Genomic DNA, 26819 nt, shown 5'->3' on the forward strand with positions numbered 1-26819 from the left:
TGTGGACGGAGGAGACACAAGAGGAATTCCAGAGGATTAAGGAGGACATCGGGACGGCAGTCCCGCTACAGGGGTTCGACCCACAGGCAAGGTCCATACTAACTACGGATGCCAGCAAGAAGGGACTGGGAGCAGTACTGATGCAAGAAACAAGAGTGGGGGAGCTGTGTACCATCAGCTTCACGTCCCGGTCCTTGTTGCCCACGGAGCAGAAGTTCAGCGTAGTGGAAAAGGAGATGCTGGCGGCAGTCTGGGCCATGGAGAAATTTCGCCAATTCATCTGGGGCACGAGGTTCAGGCTCAGGACAGATCACAAGCCGCTGATCAAAGTACTCACGTTGTGTGGGCACGCGAGCGCAACCCCCCGCATAGCAAAGATGACTTTAAAATTTTTGGACTACAGGTACGATGTTGAATATATCCCAGGAACTAAAAACAAAGTAGCTGATTATCTCAGCAGGGCGTCAGCCATGGAGGGAGCACCGCCCTGCACGGAGGAAGAGAACGTCAGTGTGGCTTTCCTGGAGGATCACGAAAAAGTGATAAGTGCGCAGGAGTCGAAGGAAGCCTATGAGAAAGACACAGACCTCATGGCGGTTAAGCAATTCGTACTACAAGGATGGCTGGAAAAGAGACACTTGAAGGCAGAGCACAGGAAGCTTTTTGAAGTGCGGGAGGAGCTATCCGTCGGAGACCATGGGACCTTCTTGCTAAGAGGAGGCAAGGTGGTTCCTCCCTCGTCTTTAGTGCCGCATCTGCTCTCCATCCTACATGAAGGGCACTTAGGCATCGTGAAAACCAAACTTCGGACCAAACAAATGTACTGGTGGCCAGCCATGGATGCCCAGATAGAAAGGCATGTACGGGAGTGCATGCAACTCCAAAACGCGTACAAGTCACAAAGTTTGATGCGCCCATCCTTGGGAAAGTTCAACAACCCCACCAACCCATGGGAGGAGCTATCGATTGACATTCTCGGTCCAGTGCTAGATGCCCAAGGAATCCCGAAATATGTGGTAGTGCTCATGGACAGGTATTCTAAATGGCCGGAGATAGACATACAGGAGGACATGGACACGGGAAAAGTGTTGGAATTCCTTACAGGCACTTTCTTAAGGAAAGGAATTCCCCGCTACATCCTAAGCGAATATGGGCCCCAGTTCACTTCGGAAAAGTGGAACGCATACATGGGCAGAAATGGAATCAAGATCAAGCCCACATCGGTATACCATCCCGCCGGTAATGGCTTAGCCGAACGGTTCAATAGAGTCATCATGGGCTCTGTCCAAGCGGCGATAGGAGCAGGAAAGAACTGGGAGAAATAACTGAAAAGCACGTGTGGGCCTACAGAATCACCCCGACCAGCACAGGATACAGTCCCATCCAAATCCTAAGAGGTCGGGACCCTTTCACTAAGGACAATGTCGTGTGGAAGGAACGCACAATCAAGAGCAAGTGGTCCCCTGCGGTGGTCCACCACAACCTGGAAAGAGCACAAGAGTATACATGGAACACTACAATAAAAGACGTAATGTCAAAGAGACGGCGGCATTGGAGAGAGGAGAGTCGGTCCGAATTAAATTGGCCCAACTGAGAAGAAAGTGTGACAGCAAGTTCAGCGCACCCTTACAAGTACAGGAGGTTTACAGCAGAGCGGCCTTACTGAGTGATGGAAAGGTTTGGATAGGATGTCCAAGTGTAACAAGATACTGCAGTGGACCAAAGAGGAAAGTGATCACCACAGTGACTTCAGTTCTGAGATCGTCCCAGCGAGGGAAGAGGAGGAGAACACTGGAGAGGTTGAGAGTGAAGGGCTGTCAAGAAAAAAAGACGACTAGAGTACAAGGGAACACCAGGAGAGCCAGAGTGAAGCACTACTGAGGGAGTACCAGATGAGTGCTGAAAGAATTGGGTCACGAGTTCCCCGAGAAGAAGCAGAGAAAGCCTCCAGTACCCCGGTGAGAAGTACCCGCTCTGGCAGAACAGTGGTAAGACCGGCAAAGTATACAGACTATGAGATGGGAGAAGTTAATGAGCGTATAAGAAGATAGACTCTGGGACTTTACTTTTCTATGTTTGTTGATTCATTAAAGGAGGGAGATATGTAGTGTTGCGCTCTAGCGGTTGCGCTGTGACGCGACGACGTAGAGCATAACGTAGAGCATAACCGCCATGTTTGGGACAGAGCGCGGAGCCTGCGAAAACTGCGGTCGTGGCTCCCGGCGCTTTTACAATGTGCATATTAAAATAAAACTTTACCCGCAAACCTGCCTCCGCCTCTCCTTTGGGGGGCAACCACATTGCTACATTATGGTTCTGGCTCAAATGTGCCAGACCACTAAAATTAGACAGTTATGGTATGCAACGCATACAGCGCATTACATAACTTGTATCCCTCACCATGTTCAATTCTTGCTTGATTACTTCTTCTCCAGCGCCTTTTACAAATGGGTGGTTTAAACACTGCTTGGCAACACTTGTTTTTTCAGTGAATCTCAAAAAAATTCATAGTACACTTTGCCTGCAGCCAATCCTCACTGTAGCCAGCAGCAGTGGGTTGGGAATAGCGGGCAGCCCCAGCAGTCCACGGCCTTCAGGAACGCTCAGAAGGGGTTGGCAGCAAGGCTGGTCAGATGCAGGAAGTAAACTCTAGCCTGCGGTAAGGCCTTGTTCCCAACCAGCACCAGGAGACCAACCACTACTGCAAACGGCCTTTGGCTCTCCTCCTGCCCTTAATCCCCCCCGCCTTGTCGTATCCGATTTCTTTTTTAAAAAATGGCAGACAAATCCACTGCCTAAAATGTATAATGCAGTCATGTTTTGATTTGTGAATCACATGCTATTTTCTGTGTTGTTTCCTGGGATAGTACTCGAGATCTCCATGACACTGGCCTCCCCAGCACTCCATCTGGGTCGGGCACTTCTCATGGTGCCCCTCACGCCCAATTGCTGTGGGAATTTTAATTAGAGTGTTAAATTCACAATTTGCAAGATGGTGTAAAAACTTTTACAGAGCCCTTCTTCAGCCAAACGCATTTCTCAAACAATTTATAAATGCTTATATCGCACAAACTACTACGCAAATCAATGAAAGCATGTTTTTTTAGTAAAGTTCTACTTTCATGCCAAGTATGATGTAATCTGTTCAGCGATTTTCACAGTAGGTGCAAGCAAATCACCCGCCCCCTTATTTTTTCCCTAGTATGGACCTGCACAAAAATTGGCATGCAGGACCTTAGCTGACTATGCCATGCAACTACCTAATTTCGTGCAGATCCATCCATGGGATTAAAAGTTATATGGAAACCCAAAAATGCTCTTTTGCACTTAACAAAGACACTTAGGGGTCTATTAGGATGGCGGGCGGAGGGCCGCCGCTGGGCCGGCGGTAGCAACCACTGGAGGACATCCGCTCGCCATCCAAACCCTGAAAACCGCCAGTCCGATTAGCATCGCTGTCGTGACCGCAGCGGTGTGATTTTAAGCCTGCCACTTTTCCGCCGGTTGCAGTCCACCCGCTTGCCTGGCGTGCGGAGCTGGATCGCTACAATTGTGGCGGATCAGGGCCAAGCACCGCCGGCACGATTATGATGTTGGCAGTAGCCAGCCTTCCACGGCGGTGGGACCGCCATGGAAAGGCATGCAGAGAATGTCTCCGGGGGTCCACTGCGGACCCCCAATGTGTTGGGGGGTGTGGGTGCACTGGGGGGGGGGGGGTACTAAAGAAAACAAGCAAAACCTGCCACCTTGATTTATACAAAGGTCCTATGCTAGGATCCTAGGATATAGGCAACCATTCGGAGCAACCATCTAGAGAGAGAAATGGCATCCAACCTGACAATGCATAGATGTGTTAGTTTGTATATTTTATTCACATTATCCAGTTTTTTTTAATATATAAGAAAAATACATATATATATATATATATATTTTTGTTACACAAATAGATAAAAATTCTATAATCAAGACATGTGCACAAATGTGTATTCTGAGTGCATTATCGAAAGTCCCACAACACTCCGATTATCACTCAACCAATCATACTCATACATTCAAATCCCAAACATGCCTCATATTACACATTCATGTTCAACCACACAAGCATATACAGGCCGCACGATGAATAGACAATAGTTGGAACAGAATTGTCATAGATGTACAAAAGAGGGCTCGAGAATACTGATAGGACTGTGTAGGTGACACACAATCCTATAGCCCACACTTGCAGCGCCAACGCACGTTTCGGTGTATGGCCCGGCCGGGCCGCACCTTCATCAGGGCAGGGAAGTTTATATCACGGGGTGGGGGACAATTCAATTCAATAAATCAGGTCCACGCTATATAAAGTTTGTTTAGTCAGGGTAGGTTCTGGATAGCAGAGATTATCTAGACAGGGTATATCCCAGATAGGTAATTATTTGGAGTTAATTAGATCCGGCAGCGGGTGCAGTATGTAAGAGCAGGGTTCAATGTAAATCACCAACGTTATGTCCTGATATAGACTAGTGTAGTCCAACAGGGGAGAGTTTCTCAAAGCGTAAGGGGGATCAAAGTCCCGATGGGAGTCAGTACTCGGAAAAGACTAGATGTCGGAACTGCTCCCAGCCTAGTATCAAAATTGACAGGGACCTTGATTGCGGGGATCAACAGGATTCCATTCAGCCGTTCGGCGGGCCAGATGACGGACCGCTCGTCCAGAATCTTCAAGCAGTGGAGAGCTGGTACCCCCTACATGTCCCTGTACCAGGTGGCAGGCATTGTGCAGTGCCTGCCACACAGTGCAGGGACATGCTTTTTTGGATATCGCGAGGGTGCTGCTGGCAGCAGCAACTGCGGCAATGTTAACTGCCAGAATCCGACCGCCGCAATCGGATTTCGACTGCGGAGCGTACTAATTGGACCGGCGGTTTTCCCGCGGTCCTAGCGGGTGGTGTTTTTCCGCTACCATGGCGGTCAGAGTGATTTTCCGACCGCCATCCTAATAGACTCCAAAGTCTTTGTACTTCACTAGGGGATTTCCACTAAATGCCTTAACGTCAGAATTTCAATGACATTTTCATATAAACGGTCGGTATTCATGACGTTTTCTCCCACAAAAACTTACATCTAGGATTTTCTTTTCACTGGCTAAAAATATTCACAACATTTGTGAACGTCAGCAAAATTTCAAAATGTTTTTTTCAAAAGAACCAAGAGTTTGTGGTACTCAATTTTTCATAAGTGCAATCACTCACAGGCGAATTTAAGAAGTACAAAAATATACCTCATTGTTGCACGAGGGAAAAATGAAATGACTGTGACAAAGGTCATTACCATAAAAAAAAAGTCCTATGTCGTTCATTTTGCCATTCAATACCTTTAAGCAGCACTTGGTGATAAACTTCAAGGGAATTTGCAGCCACAAAGTGCTAAAACCTCAAGAGAATCACGAGTCATACATAATGCGATAAAACTAGAAGAGAATCTCAAGACTTAATCCCAGTTCAAAACAATAAGCTATTTGCCTGCACAAAAGGTGTGTCAGTGCAGTCACAAACACAAATGCTCCAGGGTTTATTACATTTAATCAGACTAACTAAAAATATTATGCCAAGTGGATCAATTCGTATGCTTTCAAAATCTTTGAGACGTCATAGGGGGCATTAATGGAGCATCAGTGGCGTAACGATAATTGAGGGGGGCCCCCTGCCAGGTACGTGGAGGGGCCCCTCCGGACTCTATTAGGAGCTCTCAGGCCGAAGTGCAGCGCTGAGGGGGCCCCCTTGAGCTTGGGCCCCCCCCCGCACTGCGGGGGATGCGGGGGCCTGTGTTACGCCCCTGTGGAGCATATTGCCTAAAATGTACTAGAATTCTTAGTCAAAAGCGGTTTTAAATGCAGTGTCTCAATTTGGCGTCCCATGGCATCAGAGAAGATATGTACATTTCTAAACGTTACATTTTATTTTTTTCATTTTGCAGTGGATGCACGTGTGTGAAAAGTAAACCTAAGTGGTTATTTAATGTGCACGAGGTGACAGAGCATGGCTGTTCTGACTTTACTTCCACTGCCTTAAAAATCCGCATACAAAAGCAATCGAAAACATCATACATGATTCAGCTAGTGGACCTAACACTGTATGCAAACAAGAATAGATTTCAAAAGAGGTTATCACCTCCAATGGGGCACAACACATGCTATTGTTGAACAACTCAGAGACATGTTTGCCTGTCTGAAACGCTCAGAACACTGCAAAAAATATTCAGATGTTTCTTTAATAGAGTTGAAGTTAAAGAGTGGTTGCTAAACTTGTATACCTAGGAAGAATTCTATTGTGGCTATATTCTGAGACAAAATGAAATAATAAAGGTGTGCTGGTGTGTATAAGTAGTGGAGAAGTGTGGCTCAGGGGTTAGAGGCAGCAGACCCGGAAGCTGAGATCGGTCCTGGACCAGGGTTCAATTCCCCGCCTCGGCGGGTCTTGGGCAAAAAAAAAAATTCCATGGACTCGATAATTCTCGCCCCGGTGCCTCCTCGACTCACGGGTTCACACTCTGCGACTCTGGGCAATAGCTTGCTTAATCTCCACAACGGCCCCTCGCGGCGGGATGCCTGACTTTCACCTTGTGGATACCCTGATATCTCACAGGGGAATACCAGGACGGGTTCCCTAAGCAAGCGCCGGGAAACCCACTGCGGGTAGCTGTGCGCTATATAAGCTCAACTACATTTACATTTACATAATGCATAGACCAGAGGTCTTCAAACTTTTTGATGCCGAGACCTCCTTCTCAAACGTTTACAGGTGTAAGGAGCCCCTCCTGAAGAAAAATTCTAGAACCTGTTACTCATCATCAATAATCATAAACACCCTCAATTCCATGTGCAGATTAAATTGTAGCTCACATGTGCATTTCTTTCAGGCAGGCTGGCAGTTAGCTGTCTGCCCGCTTTCCGTTTCACAGCACATGGCACTCCTTGAATGACACTCCAGCTATCAGTCCCAGGACGGTTGTCTTTTTCCAAATAGTAGGAGAACGGCTATTCAAATATGTTTGCCAGTGCTTTCACTGCAGAAACCATCTTCATCACACGAAGGATCGTGCAATTTCACTTTATAAATATCATATTTAGCAAAACTATGCCTCAATGAGAGCAAGGAATAAAAAATTGCAAGTTAATAGAAATAAATCTTCGCAAAAATCTGCAAATATGTATTTAAAAGGAAAAATAGATATTCTAGCAACAGATATTCGCCAGCTTCGCCCTAGCCACCGTCCCACGCATCCGCAAAGCCACCGCCGGAGGAAGATCCTTCTACCTGGCAGCCAAGACCTGGAACTCCCTCCCCACCCACCTCCGGCTGACACAGGACCACCCCGCCTTCAGGAAACAACTCAAGACCTGGCTGTTCGAGCAGTAGCAACCACCCCTACCCCCAGCGCCTTGAGACCCTAACGGGTGAGTAGCGCGCTCTACAAATTCCTTGATTGATTGATTGATAGTACAAAGGTTTTTTATGCACCACAATAAAAAATCAAAAACTTAAAACCACTTGTAAATACAAGAGCCCTTTACATTATTCATTATAAAAGTATTTGTGTAAACTAGGTGACAAAAACAGGAAAAATGACAAATGGCAAAAGGTAGGGAAAGTTTGTGGCTGGGTGGTTCAGGCCCCTGACATCCATACCACTTTCCCCTCGGAGAGAATGCCCACCTCCAATCCCCAAGCCTAGCTCGCATCTTCTCTACATTAACAGGCGTGCTGGGCTGGATTACGGTAATGCTGGTACTTGCCTCCCGCAGAGCCTGACTGCTTGATATTGGTCGTGATCACCAAGACCCATCCTACTTCATCAGCTGGTGAGGAGTGTGCACAATAGGTTTGCTCCTCAGAGCTGCTCCCAGTACGAGGCAATGCCTGGTACAACAGCTGGGAGCTGATGCCATTCAACAATCCTTGGGTGCCGACAATAAGGCTGGGGAATGCGCGCACCCCCTTTCCCATGACACCACGCCCCCCTGGGGGTAGTGCCCCACAGATTGAAGACCACTGGCGTAGACTATCAGGGTGGGTGTTACTTTTCTTTTCTGTAGACCTCCACAGGATATTTTTCCCATTTCTTTTATTCATTGTTGACAGTGCTTTTAAGCCCCACTGGAAATAGTTCCCCATACCAATGACGCCTGGATAACTAACTTTTTAAATACCTTAAATGTCTTATAAAACGCTTGGTCGAGAGCTGCCAAGATGGTCGGATCAGGAAGCCAGTGAAGCTTGCCCCTGTTGCCTTGCCCTTTTTTGTATGTTTCTAATGCAACCAGGACGTGGAATGGATGAATTCGAGCCTGCAAAAACAAGAAAACAATAACATTTGCAGCGGCCCATAGGAAGCACTGAACATTGCTTAGTTTTTATTAGATCCCCTTTTCATTTCCGCTGTTCCACTAGGTTTTATGTTAATCAGAGGCCCTTCAAAGGGGTACGTTACTTGCCTGTAACAACGTTTCTCCTGTGTTGGTACAGCATATGGAATACTATTCTTTTGTATATCTTAGCATTTTGGGGGCTCATGAAAAACTTTCACATGAAACACGTTTTGTAGCTTTTCCAATGTTGTTGCTAACAAAAAGTGTACCATTCTGATGACATCACAGAAGCTACAGGTGAACTTCAGCCTTTCCAACATCATCTCTGTTTCGGTTTTGCAGCTGGAATGGATTGCCTACAATGCTAAATATGTGCAGGGGAAGAAGAAATGGACCTTATTTTGTCTCGTATGCGTTTCTTGTACAGTGCAGAGACTGCCCTGCCCATTAGTTGACTTTCAGGGTATTGATAAGCAGGCTACCATCTGCGGGTTCTACGTTTTCATGCTGGAGGGCTCCGTAGGAGAAGTGGGCCTTGCGTCCTTCCCTGAGAACCATGTGAGTGTGGTCAATGTCAACTGTAGATGGTAGGTTTTCCTTACAGTGATATCCACGTAATCAATGTAGTGGAGTCAGTGGCCTGCTATATTGGATCTTTCATGCAGGGAGGCTCTATGGAAGGAGAATGGGTGAGAACTGCAAATTTTATTTAGAGGCATAAGTAAAAGTTAAAAGACATCTATATGCAATAATTGGGTATCCAGAGCCTTGGCTAAAGGTGTGCAAGAATGTCTGATCCTCCTCCTCCTTCTCCCAATGTTTCTCTTTCCTGTGTCTTACTGTCTCTGAATTTCCCGGATCCACTGTCCCTATGAGTCCCTGTTATTTGCCACACCACACCCTCTCACTTTACCACCTATATCTATGTATCCTTCTCCCCATCTCTCCACTTCCAGCTGCTCTATTGTCCACATGCCCTCTCCTCCAACTTTCATACTATTTTGCACATCTAGATCTTTGTAGAGTTGACAGAACAGGACCCAAGGAATGGCCGGTAATATCATTTTAGGAAGGATTTCCCTGGGTGCACAGAGATTAAGGGGCCCATTAGGATGTAGGGTGGATCGGCACCGCCTGCATGGCATTGGCGATCTGCCCTACATCCTTCCCCGCCCGCCACCCATTTCCCCTGCCATATTAATATGGCAGGGGTACCGCGGTGGACGGGAATACCGTCCGCCGCTTTTCCGCCCGCTCGACAAGTCCACCGGGCGGAAAAGGGTTTTATATGGTACCCCCCTGCATGGTCATGGACATGGTGGCACCTTGGGCATTACAATGCACACAGTGCATTCCCAGCATTGTAGGGGGCGGTGCTGTGAGCGCCGCCCGCCACAATGCTGGGAATGGAGGATGCCACCGCCATGGTGGCGGTGGCATCCTAATCACTGCGGCGAGACCGCCGCACCACTGACGGCTGGTCCAGCACCGCTAGGGTGGCGGGCGGACTAAAGTCCGCCCGCCATCCTAATGGGCCCCTAAATGTTTGTACTGTCATTTTCTTGCGGGATTGTGTATTTTTTAAATACATTCTTCAGATGAAAAGGCCTACCCTGTAATAGTTGTCCATGATTGCCTCTAGAAATGTTTTTTCCTGACGGAAACAAGGACTTTTCTATCTTGAGGGAAATCGTCTAAGTAGGGAAATACTTGGTGGCCTTGTATCCACAAAAAGACACTAAAGAGCCATCCAATTTGTAAATATTTTTGGGGAAATTTGTTTCACAACTGGGCGGATTTGGAATTGAGTATAGCAGCCAGCCACCCGAAGTGCAGATATTTTTTAGGTGGATTTGGGTTGTGAAAATAAGTATCCTGCAGATCTAAAGGCGTAATTAATTCCCCTTCAAACTAGAGTTCAAGGATCTCTTGTAGGGACTCCGTGAAAAATGATTGTTTTGAGGTATTTGTTTAACTGCTAAAAGCAGACGATACTTGCCTGACTTCTTGATGAGGAAGAAGCAAGAATAGAAACCTTCATTTAGCTGGGATTTTGGGACAAATTTTATGGCATCATTTCTGCTTGATTGAGACACTGTTATTGGTGCATCATCCTGCCTGGAGGAGTGGGGAGTGATTTCTGAATAAATTCCACAGTGTGACTAAATCTCACTACATTTAGATCCATCTGTCGGTTGCGGAAGCATTCCATTCTTTGTAGAAGGTCTAAAATGTCCCCCTGCCCTATCCCACAGGAAGATGGTGAAATGGGGGAATGTGAGTGGTGCCTGATGACAGTCAGTGTATTCTTGCTCTATTCTTATGGTGTGGTTTTTGCTTCTGGTAGAAGAATGGTAGTGGACTACTTTGCTGCTGCACATACGACTGTCAATATGAATGTGGAATGGTTTCATATGACTAGTACATATAAGATTGGTATCCGTTTCTATATGAGGAATGCCCTCTTCCACGAGCACCTCAAAATGGCTGCTGCTGCCTCTATTGCAAGGCTGCCAATGATAAGGCAGTATCCATGTCTAAATTAATTGAATGCAGTGCTTCGACAAAATCTTCATAAAAGAAGGATTCCTCACAAAGGGCACATCTAGATTCTCATACTGAACTTCAGGTCTAAAAGAAGTTGTGCGTAGTCTGCCTTGTCGTCATAACACAGCTGCTATTTGCAGTTGTCTGAACCTTATTTTGTGATCTTTGTTGGGCAACCAGCACCAATACAGACTTTGCCAGAGGATGACCAACCAGGCATGCAGGGGTATTCTTCCAGTCCCTACACTTTGTTTCAAGGCATGGTATGATTGTCGCAACTGTAGCAAGAGTTTGCATCGCCTTCAGCATCTTATTCAAAATGTGGTTATTGGAATGAGTCTGTCTGTTTTCTTTGATATCTCTTTAAAGCATAAATTTAAAAAAATCTGTTTCTTTACTAGGCATTGTTCATTCGAATATTTGAGGCTACTTCAATTACAGAGTGCAAGACTCCAATGCAGCGAGACTGAAAAAACATTTGAGGTGGCATAAATGGTCTAGCTACTGAATCTAGCTAACACAATAAGATGATGGACGGAGTGCTGAAACTTTTCAAACACTCACCCCCAGTCACAGATCTGGGTTTAATCCATTATCCTTCTTCTGCTCACTAAGCAACCCCAGTTTGTACCCAGCCATATGCAAATCAGTCTTGACCCTGTTCCTCATGGTGGGAACAGTCCAGCCCGTACTGCCAGGCCAGGTCCTTCCTGGACCGGAAACAAGCATCCTGGGACTGGTGGGTCTTAACTGTGGTGGCAAAGTGAGCAAAAGAATGATCATGGATTCGACCCAGATCTAATAGTGACTGGGGCTGTGTGTCTGAAAAGTTTCAGCGCTCCGTTTGTTATCTCATTGTGTTTGCTTTGTTTGCCCTAAGTTTGCAAGTTATACCCAGACGTGGGTCCCTTGCTCACTTTGCCACTGGATTCAAGCAATCCTGGCTGATAAGGGGTGTTATCCCAAAACCAGTCACAGGATGCTTGTTTCTGATCCAGGGAAGACCTGGCTTGGCAGTTCGGGCTGGACTATTTCCATGAGGAACAGGGTCAAGACAGATTTGCATATAACTAAGTCTGAACTGAGGTGGTGAAATGAACAAAAGAACTACGATAGATTCAACCCAGATCTAGTGGCTGCGGGCGAGTGTCTGAAAAGTTTCAGCCTCCGTCCACCATCTCATTGTGTTTGCCCAGATACTGAGCCAACATAATCATTTTATTCCGACTCCTTGTTTGATGGAGTATTATCTTGAAGTTCCCCACCTTCCTGGTCATTATTGTAATGCCCAATGATCTGTCATCCTGTGCCAAAAGGTCGAACTCCATAAGCATTGGAACCTGATGGTTAGGTGTATCTTGTATTGACAAAGACAGAGGCAGCAACTATTATTGCAGCTCACAACGAGGATGAGTTGAAATAATGTTTGGTGGTCCAGAAGAACATGTGTAATAATCTTGAAGCATAAGTGTAATTCCTTAAACATGAAAATAGTAACCTGAATCATGGACGGAGTGTGGTCTGATCGCCCTCTTCATATGGGTCAGAGCCATTTTGCTACCAGTCAACATCTTGGGCCTCATCAAAAGGTTGATATGGCATATGGAATAGTTACCCCTCATTCTACATTTTGGCGCTGGTTCGAGGTGCAGGTTCTTCACATTCGTCACCTTGTAAGTCTTGACACTGTATTTGGAGTTATGTTGGATGGCAAGCCAGTCCGAAAGGACAATCATCGTCAGACTCTTCCATGTTCAGAAGACTACGAGATGACAGAGACAAGATTTTGATTGGGGAAGTGTGCTCTGAAAGTGTCTTTCTGACAACCTTTAATGATTTAGAATTGTCGATGATGCCAAATCAATGAGTTATCACTGAGAATTTCATAAATAGAGTGGTCGTTGACGGAGTCTTCTGCAAAGTCTTCATCAACGCTTCATCCTCATTGAATGAGACATCCTCATAAATGGGGTAATAGTAGATACTGGGTTGTCGTCAAAAAGGTATTAGATATTTCATTGACAGGGCTGTCAAAAATGAGCTTGATGTCTTTCTTGCTGATGGCATAGCTACTGCGGACAGTGTCTTGATATTAATCTGTGTCATTATCATGAATGGTTTTGTGGACAATGCTGTCATTGTTATTATCATCAATGCCGGCGACAGAAAAGAAACCTTTTCTTCCAAAGTGTAGCTGGTGTAGACATAGATTTATCAGAAGTAGGCTTTAAGGGAGGATATTCGCGAAGTCCACGTGCCAATAGATTGACTCCTGTTTCCGATAGATTTCTTGTCAACCTCCTTGGGGATCTTAGTAGGAGCTCCTCAGAGGATGATGGTTTTTCCTCTGACCGTTATTTGCCAGATATATTTTGCTCTGAAGTTATGGAGGTCCAACGTACACCTCATTTGGTGGGGTTTATGTCTTTTTCATTAAGGTGAGTAGGCTACTAAAGGGACACTGTTTGATGCCTTATCAGGTTATGATTTGCATTATAATGCTTTTGAATTATACTGAGAGACTTACCACTCAACAGGAATTATTCAATTATTTAAATGTGTGAGAGAACCAATGCTAGAAAAAGAGAAACTTCTAGAGTAAAAAAGATTCTGGACTTTCAAGAAAATTTAGCGAGTGGTCAGAGGAATCCTTGGTGGTTAGATGCAGGTCTAAACATGCAGGTCTCAACGGAGTTGGGTGCCTGGGCAGAGGTCTTTTGTCTGACACATGCATGGACCAGTTCCATTCGGGGAAACTGTCCTGAGGCAGGCATAGCTTTAGCCAATTCTTATAACAGAGAGTTTGAGAGAGAGCTGTGATGGCAAGGGGCAGAAAATACATCCCAAAAGTTAACTTTAAAATATATTTTATAATTAAAAAAAAGGTTACAAGGAATTGTAACAGACTACTGACACACTTGAACACAAGCTCACAATCCCAACTGTTGATCGGTTGTCTATTTGCTAGTGTGTCAGTTATATTTTTGTATACATTTAGGGCCAGATGTAGGTAATCCCCGATTACCGATTCTTAAATACCGAATCATACCGATTCGGTATTTAAGAACTGGCAATCGGGATGTAGGTATATTTACCGAATCAATTACCGAATCGGTAAGATTCGGTAATTACCGAATCGGTACATACCGATTCGGTAATTGCCATTGATTCCTATGGGCCTTGAGGCCCATAGGAATTAATGTCAATTACCGAATCAGTAAATACCGATTCGGTAAAATTACCGAACTTACAAGGGGGACAGGGTGTCACTTTGACACCCTGTTGCACCCCTGATTCTGGCTTGTGTGCAATGTGACACACATACATGCCCTTAGGGCATGTATGTGTGCCACGTGGCACAGGTGTACATGCACAGATGTGCATGTACACAGGAATTCGTTATTTACCATGAGATAGTATTTCATGGTAAATAACGAATTCTTAAGGGCCTGTGGCACTATTTTAAGTGCCACCTAAATCTGGAATTACCGATTCGGTAAATATACCGAGTCGGTATTTTACCGAATCTGTAAATTTACCGAATCTGTAAATGTACAGATTTGGTAAAATTCGGGCCCCCTACATCTAAAAAACCAATTACCGGTCGGTAGCGGCCGAAATCGGCCGTTACCGACCGGTAATTGGCGACCTACATCTGGCCCATAGTACTCTAAATTCGCTATAAACATAAAAATTCAGCATGTTGGCACTAAATAAAAAAAAGTACATACATTACCAAAACAAGACTGCAATCAAATTATAAACAATTAATACATCTGTGTGAGGCATCCCAGAACATTTCACCAAGGCAAAAAAACTCTCTTCCAATCACCATTTATTTATTTTTCTCTTTACTTTGAATAAAAGTACCATGAATCTGTATAATAAAACAAACTCCTCATAAAGTCAAGGATGTAAAATTCACACCGTGGAGCACTGCTGCCTATACTCCATTTATGTTGTCCTTTTCAAAAAGACAATGTCAGACCACTTTCAGTGGCCATGGGGCAAGCACCAGTAACTGGCCTAAGTCGTGGTGGTTGAGGTCATTTGTCTCTGATGTCCCAGGGCCCGGATCACTGACATAATATTGTCAGTCAGAATATCTAGGTACCAGAATATCTTGTTCAAAATATCGATGGACAAAATATCGACTTCCTATCTGCATAAAGGTAAGTACCAAAATATCAATACCAAAATATCGTTGTTAAAAATATAGTTGTATAAAATATCCAATTTTGTTAATGTCTTAAAAATAATATAAACGTAATTAAATTATCAACTTAATTAAATAAAACATAGTTAGAATTATTTAAAAAATGTTAAAATTAATAAATAATAAATGTAATGTAAAAGAATATTAAACATGCATAATTCTTTTTTATAAATATATTAAGTTAATAATATTAATACATAATTATTACATTTAATTATACAATGTTAAACAGATAATTACAATTATAATTACATATATATCTAAACAAACCTGTAATATAAATCTAAAAATTAATTTTATATATAATAAATTAAATTTTAATTATAACAGTAGGGAAAACGTTGCATAGCGTAGGGGATAAAATTACTATTCTTACTCCAACAAGTGTAACAGTAGGGAAAGTGTTGCATAGCGGGAGGGTACAATTTACTATTCCTACTCCAGTGAGTGCAACAGTAGATAAAGTGTTTAATAGCGGGTGGGTAAAACTTACTATTCCCACTCCAGAGTGCAACAGTAGGGAAAGTATTGGATAGCAAGTGGGAATAATTTACTATTCCCACACCACCAAGTGTAACAGTAGGGAAAGTGTTGGATAGCGGGAGTGTAAAAATTACTATTCCCACTCCACTGAGTGCAACAGTAGGGAAAGTGTTGGATAGTGTGTGGGAATAATTTACTATTCCCACTCCACCAAATGTAACAGTAGGGAAAGTGTTGGATAGCGGGAGGGTAAAAATTACTATTCCCACTCCACTGAGTACAACAGTAGGGAAAGTGTTGGATAGCGGGTGGGTATAAATTACTATTCTCACTCCAGCGAGTGCAACAGTAGGGAAAGTGTTGGATAGCGGGTGGGAATAATTTGCTATTCCCACTTCACCAAGTATAACAGAAGGGAAAGTGTTGGATAGTGTAGGGGATTAAGTTAGTATTCCCACTCCTGCTATATAATTAACATTAATGAACAATTCATTCATTAAAACTTTATTTTTACCTCCCACCCTATTCCCCTATAAACGTCACCACCAATATTGTAAAATATTAATCAATTAACATAATTAATTAATTAATTAACTAATAACAACAATAACATTAATAACCAAATATAAATTAATTGACACAATTAACACTATAAAATACCTTTAAATACATAATATATAAAACATATTTAAAATGTTAATAAAAATCAAATTACTTCCCACCCTACTCCCCTATCAACCCTCAACCCACCCCTAAAAAACTACACAATTAACATATTAACTAATTATTAATAATTAATACTAAATTAATAACCAATTAATAACCATTTACACAATTAACATAAATATCAATACATTATTAAGTATTATTAACACATTTATAATTAATTATTAATTAACACAAATGCCAATGTAAATTATTAAATACAAAAATAGTAACTAATTAATTAATTTCAATTAAATTACTTTCCACCCTATTCCCCTATAAACCCACAGCCCGCTACGGAATAAAATTATGCAAACATTAATTAACATATAATTAATTAATAAAAAAAATATTCTTAATATATTATAATTAAATTACTTCCCACCCTATTCCCCTCGAAACCCACAACCCGCTACGGAACTAAAATATGCAAAAATAATTTACCTTAAAATGTATTACTTTCTTCTTCGTTGTTAGTTATAATGTTACTTCTTTCTGTTCTCACTGCTCTATCTTTTCTAGTTACTTCTCTTTTCTCTTTCTTTACTCAATTCTTTCTCTTCTGTTCCTTTACTTTATCATCTTTATTTTCTTTTGCTCCTTATCTCTTACATTTCCTGCTTCTCACATTTTTCTTACACTTCTCTTCAATTTCTTACTTCTATCTTACTATATCTTACCTCATATCATTTTACTAAGCTTACAAATTCCGAGTAGTTACATGGAATGTTAAAGGGTTGAATAACCCCATTAAACGCCAACGTGTCCTCACTCATTTGGCACGGCTTAAGGCCGATGTAGCTCTTATACAAGAATCCCACCTTTCGGACACAGAAGCTACTAAACTTAAACGCTGCTGGGTAGGACATGTATTTCATTCTCCTGCTTCAGGTAAAAAAAATGGTACTGTTATTTTATGTCATAAGAGGTTAAATGTTTCTGTTGTTACTCAAGAACATGATGATAATGGCCGCTGGGTTATTACTAAGCTCCTTATTGATAAAATACCTATTGTTATCTTTAATGTTTACGCACCTACAGGTGTTGACAAGTTGTTTTGGCCTGCTATTTCTGATAAATTAGTTACTCTTAATGAACAATATGTTATTTTTGGTGGTGATTGCAACCAAGTCCTAGACCCTTTTCTTGATAGAAATTCCAAAGTCAAATTTATCCCTTCCACGATGCATTCCCAATTTATTACCTCGATTAAAAACTATGCTCTAGTTGACATTTGGAGATTATGTAATCCTGACCTTAAAGAATATACGTTTTATTCCCCCACCCATCATTCACAATCTCGTATAGATTATTTATTTCTTAGTAAATCCCTAGCACAACTAGTCACCCATTCAGAAATCGGTTCCATTCTAATCTCAGACCATGCCCCCGTTTTTGTCGATATTGACCTTATCCCCTTTTCCCCTACTTCGGGACGTTGGAGATTTAATAATTCTCTACTTCTGGACCCCATTTTTACCACTAAATTTAAGACGTTCGCCTCTGAATTTTTTACATTGAATCACCTCCCTGAGTCTTCCTTTGTCACTGTTTGGGACTCTTTTAAAGCAGCCGCTAGGGGATTTATCATTAATTTTGTCTCTCAAAAGAAAAAACAGTCGATTCTTAAGTCAACTCAAATTTTGGATGAAATAAAGAAATTAGAATATACATATTATAAATCTTCCTCTGAATCTTCTCTTCGTGAACTTCTCTCTGCCAAAATTGAGTTTAATAGGTTTACTACTAACGCAGCTTCCAACTCTCTTCTTAAATGTAACTCCCGCTACTATGGAGGTCAGAACAAAATGGGCAAACTTCTGGCTAACTACTTAAAAATACGCAAAGAAAGAACGAAGATTGAGTCCTTGCTAGATGCTGCCGGGGTTTCTCAATTTAAAGACAAAGATATTCTAGCTCAGTTTGTCTCATTTTACCAAACTTTATACACTCCCGAGTCTAGCCCTGATCCTGCTGACCTTTTATCATATTTCCAAGATATCCCTTCCCCTCAATCTTCTCATGTTGATTTTCAATCCTTGGATTTGGACATTTCCCCCTCTGAAATTTCACATGCGGTTTCGATCCTCCGTAAAGGCAAGGCCCCGGGCCCGGACGGTTTTACTATTGAGTTTTACAATCACTTCTCCTCCCTTCTCCTCCCTAAGCTTTTACTCTTATTTCAGTCCTTTGTCCAATCTGGATCCTCTCAGGGATCTTTTCAGGAAGCATTAATTTGTCTCATACCCAAACCAGATAAAGATCATACGTTATGTAAAAATTATCGCCCAATTTCCCTGGTAAACACTGATTATAAAATTTTCGCCAAAATTTTAGCCCTTAGACTTGATCCTCTCCTACCAGAACTCATTGGCCCGGAGCAATCCGGTTTCGTTAAGGGTCGCTTATCATCCGATAATTCTCGTGTTTTCTTTAACATCTTAAAGCGATCTCTCTTCCAGTAAAGTAAAGCGATCTCTCTTCCATCTCCTCTAGCTGCCATTTCTCTCGACGCCGAGAAGGCCTTTGATAGAATAGGATGGGATTTTATGTTTCAAGCTCTTCGCTGGTTTGGTTTTCCACCTAAATTCATTTCTCTTGTTTCCTTACTTTATTCCAGCCCCCATGCCTCCATCTTTGCCAACGGTATTACTTCTGATTATTTTCCACTTCACAGAGGAGTCCGCCAAGGGTGTCCTCTATCCCCTCTTCTTTTTATTCTAGCTTTAGAGCCCTTCTTAACTAAAATCAGACGAGATGAGCACATTTCTGGTTTTCAATATAGCTCCCAACAACAGGTTAAGTTATCGGTCTACGCGGATGATATTTTATTTTACTGTTCCAACCCTCAAACAACCTTGCCTTCCTTCCTTAATCAAGTATCTGCTTTCTCTATCGTATCTGGATATAAACTTAATACGGAAAAGTGTGAAATACTTCCCCTGAACCCATTATGCCACAAACATCTATTTGACACATCTGGATTCTCCTGGCAACCCTCTAAGATTAAATATTTGGGTGTCTGGTTTGCCCCTCGCCTTTCTGATACCCTCAAATTTAATTTTGAATCTCTCTCTACTAAGATCTCTACTTCTACTACACGTTGGAATCCTCTCTTTCTTTCTTGGTGGGGGCGATTGGACTCCATAAAAATGATGCTGGCGCCTTTGGTTCTCTACACCATATCTATGATTCCTATTCGCATTCCATTTCATTACTTCAAGTCAATAGATTCTATCTTGCTGAAATTTTTATGGAAAGGAAAAAGATCTCGAATAGCTCTTTCTGTTTTGAAGAGGGATAAATCTATGGGAGGTGTTAAATTCCCCAATTTTAAAGCATACCATACTGCCTTTTCTTTAAAACAAGCTTTACGCTGGCTCTCTTCTGATCTTCCGTATTATCCTCCACTTTGGCTCACGCTAGAAACATCCTTCCTTCATCCCTATGACATCAGTGAAGTTCTTTCCTTTTCCTCTAATGTCTCCTCTCTTCGATCTCCTATAATTTCCCGCACTCGCACCCTTCTTCAGCCTTACTTATTATCCTCTTATCCTTCTACTTCTTCTATTCATACTCAACCCATTTGGCATAATAAGCATCTTCAAATTCGAAATCGTTCTCTCTATTGGAAATCTTGGCACTCTCGTGGTTTAAAATGGATTTCTCAACTTATTTCTGGTGCTGTTCCTCTCCCCTTTCACCTTCTTCAAGAACAATTTTCATTACCTTCCTCTACCCGTAAACAATATTTATCGCTAATCCCATCACTTCTCCAATATCTCTCCGATCTTCCCAACACCAATTCTATCCCTATACCTCATCTTTCTATCTCTAATGCCCTTGACCAATCCCCCTCTGCTTCTTTTCTATATAAAACTCTACAATCATCGACTGAACGCTCGAAATCTAAAGTTGAGTTGGCTTGGGAAAAAGACTTGTCTCAAAACTGGCTCCCTATTTTTTGGGATAAAATTTGGTCTAAAATTCACAAAACATCTAGAGCTGCCAATACTACCCAAACCTTATTTTTTCTTTATAATCGTACATTATATACTCCCTCTATTTTATCATCTTTCTCAGCAGACACTCCTTCCACCTGTTGGTCCTGTTCTTGTCCTATAGCTGATTTGAAACACATGCTCTTTGAATGCCCCCCCATTCTCCATTTCTGGCATTTAGTTTGGTCCCAAATCCAAAAACTTTTCAACATCACTCATCCCTTTTCCATCCTTCATATTTTTCTAGGTTCCCTTTCCCCTGATCTTCCTGGATCCCACCTCAAACTCAAACTACTGGACCTCCTGATTGCCATAGCTTTTCATCATATTACATCACATTGGAAACAGGCTAATGATGTCTCCTTCACTGCATGGTGGAATGCAGTGTGTTTTAACCATCGTCTAGACACAAATTTTGTATCACCTATTTCCCTAGCAATTCAACGTGACCTTTTATGGATCCCCCTTACCGAATATTTGTCCCAGATCTCCAGGCAACCTCCCATTTCTCCATTACGCAATGTCGAGGTTCAAAAACCACCATGAATGTTTTGTCTTCATATATATAAATTTATTGATACACACTATGTTTACTTATTGTTATTTTTCAGATTTATATTTTAATGATTTTTTCCTTTCTCCTCGATACTCTAGCATTTCTTCATTTCATGTTGTTCTTTTTATTTTTATACATAATTCTACTGTAATGTAAGAGAAAAGTTGTGATTTTTATAACTTATGATTGTTTCTTCCTGTACTGCTACTGCTTTTTATTTCATTCCTTAATAAACTTCAAACTTAAAAAAAAAAATGTATTACTTTCAAAAAATTCAAACATACATTACAAAAATAATATATACTTTTAACACATATACTAACATTCAAAACACTACAAAAAAATCGATATTTTTAACATCGATATTATGACTGACAATATTATTAACTTCGATATTATAAAAGACGATATTTCTTACCTTCATATCAATATTCTGCACCACTATATTTTTGAAAGTCGATATTCTGTCCTCTCGATACTTAAAACTCAATATTTTGACATCTCGATATTTTAACTTCTATATTTTGACTGTTTACCCCAGGGCCCATCCTAATATGGCTGCACACTTTACCATTGGGAAATTTCTCCCTACAGTGAAGTAGGATACATTAAATGTTAAAAAATAATAAAAATACTTTTGTTGTTACATATTAATGTTTATTTATTGGATATATTTATTTTAAATGTATAAAAAAAGTTACAGAATGAATAACAATTTCAATTTAAAATGTAATTATTTTGAATACATTAAATTAACATTCTTTTTCTGAAGTTAAAGTTAAACAAATTCCACATAAAGTAAAGAAGGTACATGCTTTTTATGTATTAACCATTAAAAGTGACGTGTAGAATTAAGAGTAATTTAATTATATCTTAATTCAGATTAAATGTTATATTCATTTTTAAATTAAGAAGAGTATACAAATATTTAACGATAATATAATAAATGCTTTATTTTTCATCTGTTTAGCATGGAAATTAAATGTATTTCTATTTTTAAATAATTTAACTAAAACAAAATTCCCATGGGGTTTTATTTTAAGTCCCTACCTCTATTATTCTCTAAAGGAGGGTGTTGTAGTACCAGTGGTTGGACATATGTGGTGCTGGACATTTACTAATGGCTTGGGTCCTTTTTAGGGCTAAGCCTACCAGCCAGCCTAGCTGCCTGGTTTGCTAAAGACATTTTAGGGACTTTCAGTAAGTTGACCAAGGAATGCATGCAGCCCGTTGCGCTTAGCATTGGCTTTGTGGTTTGGCACTCACATTATCTGGCTTTCAATTTGCTGGCTTTATTTGTTTTAGGCTGTCCAACTTGAGTTTGTCTCTCCCATTGCCTAAACATTGTTTACTGTATTATTCCACAAACTCACTTTCTGTAAACAGGCCTTTAACCCCTTCGCTGCTAGGCCTTTTCCCCTCCTGTGCTAAGCCTTTTTTTGGCGATTTGAGGTAGTGCGCGCTTAGGCCCCTGTAACTTTTTGACCACATAAGGTATCCACGCCAAATTTGCGTCCTTTTCTTCCAACATCATGTGCATTCTAAAGGTGCCCAGGGTTTGTGGATTCCCTTGGAGGGGTCACAGAAATTAAGCAAAATACAGTGACATTTTAGTTTTTTTCAGAAAAATTGGAAAAACGGGCTGCAAATGAAAGCCTCTGGGTTTTTCCCTGCAAATGTTATCAAAAAACGGTTTGTGGGGCTGAAATCTCCATTTTCTCAGCTTTTAGGGAATGACAATCTTTTGTCAGAGAACCAACATTTTTCACACAGTTTTGGCATTTTTCTGGGACATAGCCTATTTTTGCTATTTTTAGAGCTTTCAACCTCCTTCCAGTTAATGGTAGAAATGAGTTTGGAAGCAATAATGGATCCTGGAAAGCTATACATTTTCGAAAAGTAGACAAAATTCTGAATTCAGAAAGGGGTCATTTGTCTAAATCTATGAAGGTTTCTTTATAGAAACTAACAGTTAAATTGTGGAATAATTGAACATTTGTTGAAAAAAACAGCCTTTTGTCTCAACGTTTTCACCTATAACTTCTTGTAATTTTGACAGCTCTTGGAAAGCAATATACCGTTACATCCGTTAGACCTTCCTGGTTGTGGGGATATATAGGACTTGTAGTTTCACCAAGAACCCGACGAACCCAGATCCAAAAACTGAGCAGCAACTTGCAATGGTATTTTATTATTTACTGGGTATAGAGCACTTATTCTTGGAATATGTATACATGGAAAAATCTGTATGAAAGACACCTATGTATTTCTGAATTGGGTACAGATTATAGAGTTTAGAAACAGTATATATTTGCACATTTTCAAAATTGGGAATACTCATACCAGCATGAGAATTATTGGTCATTTTTCAAAAAGATTTTTTTTTTACACAATGTCTTTCATTGGGAAGGGAGAAATGCATGAAAACTCAATAGGTAATAACAGTTGATTTACAAATCTGAACTACCCTAAGTCTCCCGATAAAAACGGTACTTCACTTGTGTGGGTCGGCCTTGTGCCTGCGACAGGAAACGGCGCAAAATGCAACGTGGTCACACCTCAATTTTGCAGTTAAAAATTGACCCTTTTATGGCAAAGTGCCTACCTTTTGTTTTTGAACTCTAGCTCTGCCGGCACCTAGGGAAACCTAGCAAACCTATACATTTGTGAAAACTAGACACCCAGGGGGAATTCAGGATGGGGTGACTCGGCTGCCTACCACTAGGTTCTGTTACCCAGAATCCCTTGCAAAGCTTAGAAATTGACAAAAAAAACGCATTTTCCTCACATTTCTGTAGTGGAAAGTTCTGGAATCTGCGTGGATCAACAAATTTCCACCCACCAAGCGTTCCCCCGGGTCTCCCGAAAAAAATAGTACCTCACGTGCCTGGGTCTGCCTAGTGCCTGCGACAGTAAACAGCGCAAAACGCAACGTGGTCGCAACTCAATTTCGCAGTGAAATCGTGCCCTTTTTTGGCAAAGAGCCTACCTTTTGTTTTTGAACGCTAGCTCTGCCGGCACCTAGGGAAACCTAGCAAACCTATACATTTTTGAAAACTAGACACCCAGGGGAATTTAGGATGGGGTGACTCGACTGCCTCCCACCAGGTTCTGTTACCCAGAATCCCTTGCAAAGCTAAAGAATTGTGAAAAAAATGCATTTTCCTCACGTTTCTGTGGTGGAAAGTTCTGGAATCTGCGTCGATCAACAAATTTCCACCCACCCAGCGTTCCCCCGGGTCTCCCGAAAAAAATGGTACCTCACTTGCCTGGGTCTGCCTAGTGCCTGCGACAGGAAACAGAGCAAAACGCAACGAGGTCGCACCTCAATTTCGCAGTGAAATCGTGCCCTTTTTTGGCAAAGAGCCTACCTTTTGTTTTTGAACCCTAGCTCTGTCGGCACCTAGGGAAACCTAGCAAACCTATACATTTTTGAAAACTAGACACTCAGGGGAATTTAGGATGGGGTGACTCGACTGTCTCCCATCAGGTTCTGTTACCCAGAATCCCTTGCAAAGCTAAGAAATTGACAAAAAAAACGAATTTTCCTGACATTTCTGTGGTGCAAAGTTCTGGAATCTGTGTGGATCAACAAATTTCCACCCACCCAGCCTTCCCCCAGGTCTCCCGAAAAAAATGGTACCTCACTTGCGTGGGTGGCTCACGACAGGCAAGGGCCCCAAACCTAAGGAGGCGACATCAAAATAACCTATCATTAAACAACCGGGTTTTGCAAGGGGGTTCCCATGAGTTTTTGGCCCGGGGCTCGGCGGCCATCTAGGGAAACCTACCTAACCCACACATTTCTCGAAACTAGACACCCGGGGGAGTCAAGCGAGGTATGGCATGCGTGGGTCCCCCAAGGTTTACCTACCCAGAATTCCCTGCAAACCTTAAAATTAGGTTAAAAATACACGTTTTCATACATTGTTGCGTGGGAACTCCGTGCCGGCACAAATGTCCTACAGCCCAGTGTTCCCCTTGTTCTCCCGAGTAAAATGATACCTCACTTGTGTGGGTGCCCCAAAGCAGAACAGGCTAAAAATGAATTTTAAAAAATTGTAGTGTTTGGGATTGACAAATTAAGCACCTCACCTTAGTCACAGGCCTTTGGCCCACCCACACAAGTGAGGTATCATTTTACTCGGGAGATCAAGGGGAACGCTGGGTGGTAGGACATTTGTGCCGGCACCGAGATCCCACGCAAAAATGTATGGAAAAGTGTTTTTAAACTAAATTTAAGGTTTGCAGGGATTTCTGGGAAGGAAAACATTGGGGGACCCACGCATGCCATACCTCCCTGGACTCCCCCGGGTGTCTAGTTTTCAGAACTGTTTGGGTTTGGTAGTTTCCAAAGAGGCCCGACGAGCCGCGGGCCAAAAGCTCAGGTGACCCCCCAAAAAATAAGGTAGTTTAGCTAAAGGTAATTTTTAAGTCTCCACCATACGAATTGGGCCTTTTCCTGTTGCAGCCACTATGCCTACCCACGCAAGTGAGGTACCATTTTTATCGGGAGACCTGGGGGAACGCTGGGTGGGAGGAAATTTGTGTGAGCCCAGTGATGGCACGCTTTCCCACACAAAAAAAGTGTGAAAAAACAGATTTTTTCAGCTAAAATTGAGGTTTGCAAGGGATTCTGGGTAAAGGAACGTTGGAGGATCCACGCAAGCCATACCTCCTTGGAAGCCCCCGGGTGTCTACTTTTCAGAAATGTGTGGGTTTGGTAGGTTTCCCTAGATGGCCGTCTAGCACGGGGCCAAAAACCCAGGTAACCCCTCTTGCAAAAGCTGGTGGTTTTGACAATGTTTCTGCCCGACCTCTGGCTACCCAGCTCATATGGTCTGTGGGTGCCGCATCCTTGGCCAGGCACAGGCTCGGAAGCTTGTGCTCTGTGGTGGCTGGGAGGGTATAGACATGGCTGGAAGCCCCTTCCATGGCGATAAAAGATGGGTCTATATTGCTGGCATAAGGCAGGCATCCTTCAGGGTCCAGCGACTCCTCCCAATTCTCCCTGACCCCCAGCCATAGAATAGGGTTCAGGCTTGGCCTGGAAGGTATGCCTCCAGTCGGCACTGGAAGATATCTCTCTGGCTCTTTGATGGAGTTGGGGATTAGAATGTGGACAGTGGCACCGGTGGGCGCCAACAGCACCGGGAGCGTCAGCATCGGTGCCTGGGATGGATAAGGTCGCATGACTCACTCCGGTCCGGATCCATCTGTGGATCCAATTGGCCCGATTGGCGCTGGAGCTGGCGGCGTAGATCTAATAGAGGCCCTTCCTGAGCCTGCAGGCCAAAAGGCCTGCCACCTCGAGTGGGCTGATAAAAAATTATCCAAATGTCCTCATAAAATTCTTAGATTTGAGCGGGGTCGCTTTTGCTCCTGGAAACTCAGTAAGGCGCGGAACTGACCCAGGGGCTGGCTCAACTGCGGAGCAAGCTATTGAATGCCAGTGCTCTCTCATCACGTCCACCAACAGACGAGGTGAAGTCGAAGACCTCTTTGACTTCTTCCTCTTCTTCTTGCAGTTTAACTTACCCAAGTGACCCGACGACTTTGAGTCCGACAAGGATCTTTGACTCTGTGATGCTCTCTCCGGATATGCGTTGACTGGCGCAGAAAGAAAAGAATCGATGTCAGCACACTGGCTAGCACCTACATAGGTTCTGCGCAAGTCACTACCAGCGCAAACAATGCCAAGAATGCCACATGGAGTCAAACACCTCCACCTCCCAGTGTGCAGGGGCACTGCGTGAGAAAAATTTCCTGATCCAGTCTGACACCTGGAGATAATGCAAAAGGAAAGGAATCCGTGGTTAGAAGTTGATTCGATCCTTTCTTGTCTTGCTCAGGTCCTTGCTGCTAATTCAATAGTGTTCCTTCTTATTCTTGTTTTTATCTCACCCAGTGAGCATTTTGGACTCACCATTTTCTGACTGGATGAGTTCAATCCAGCTGCTG

General features: G+C 42.5%; 1 protein-coding gene across 5 annotated transcripts in view; it reads right to left on the reverse strand.

Annotated features, from left to right (window-relative positions):
- RO60 (Ro60, Y RNA binding protein) overlaps positions 1-26819 on the reverse strand; it is a 306652-nt gene that overhangs the window by 154399 nt on the left and 125434 nt on the right. For all 5 annotated transcript variants that reach the window (XM_078641476.1, XM_078641493.1, XM_078641479.1 and 2 more), the window contains one exon: positions 8192-8329. In XM_078641476.1, the coding sequence (XP_078497602.1) occupies positions 8192-8329 (138 nt within the window). The remainder of the gene's footprint in view (positions 1-8191; positions 8330-26819) is intronic.

This window comes from Lissotriton helveticus, chromosome 1_1, assembly GCF_964261635.1.
Source record: "Lissotriton helveticus chromosome 1_1, aLisHel1.1, whole genome shotgun sequence".
In the NCBI taxonomy this organism is placed as follows: domain Eukaryota; kingdom Metazoa; phylum Chordata; class Amphibia; order Caudata; family Salamandridae; genus Lissotriton; species Lissotriton helveticus.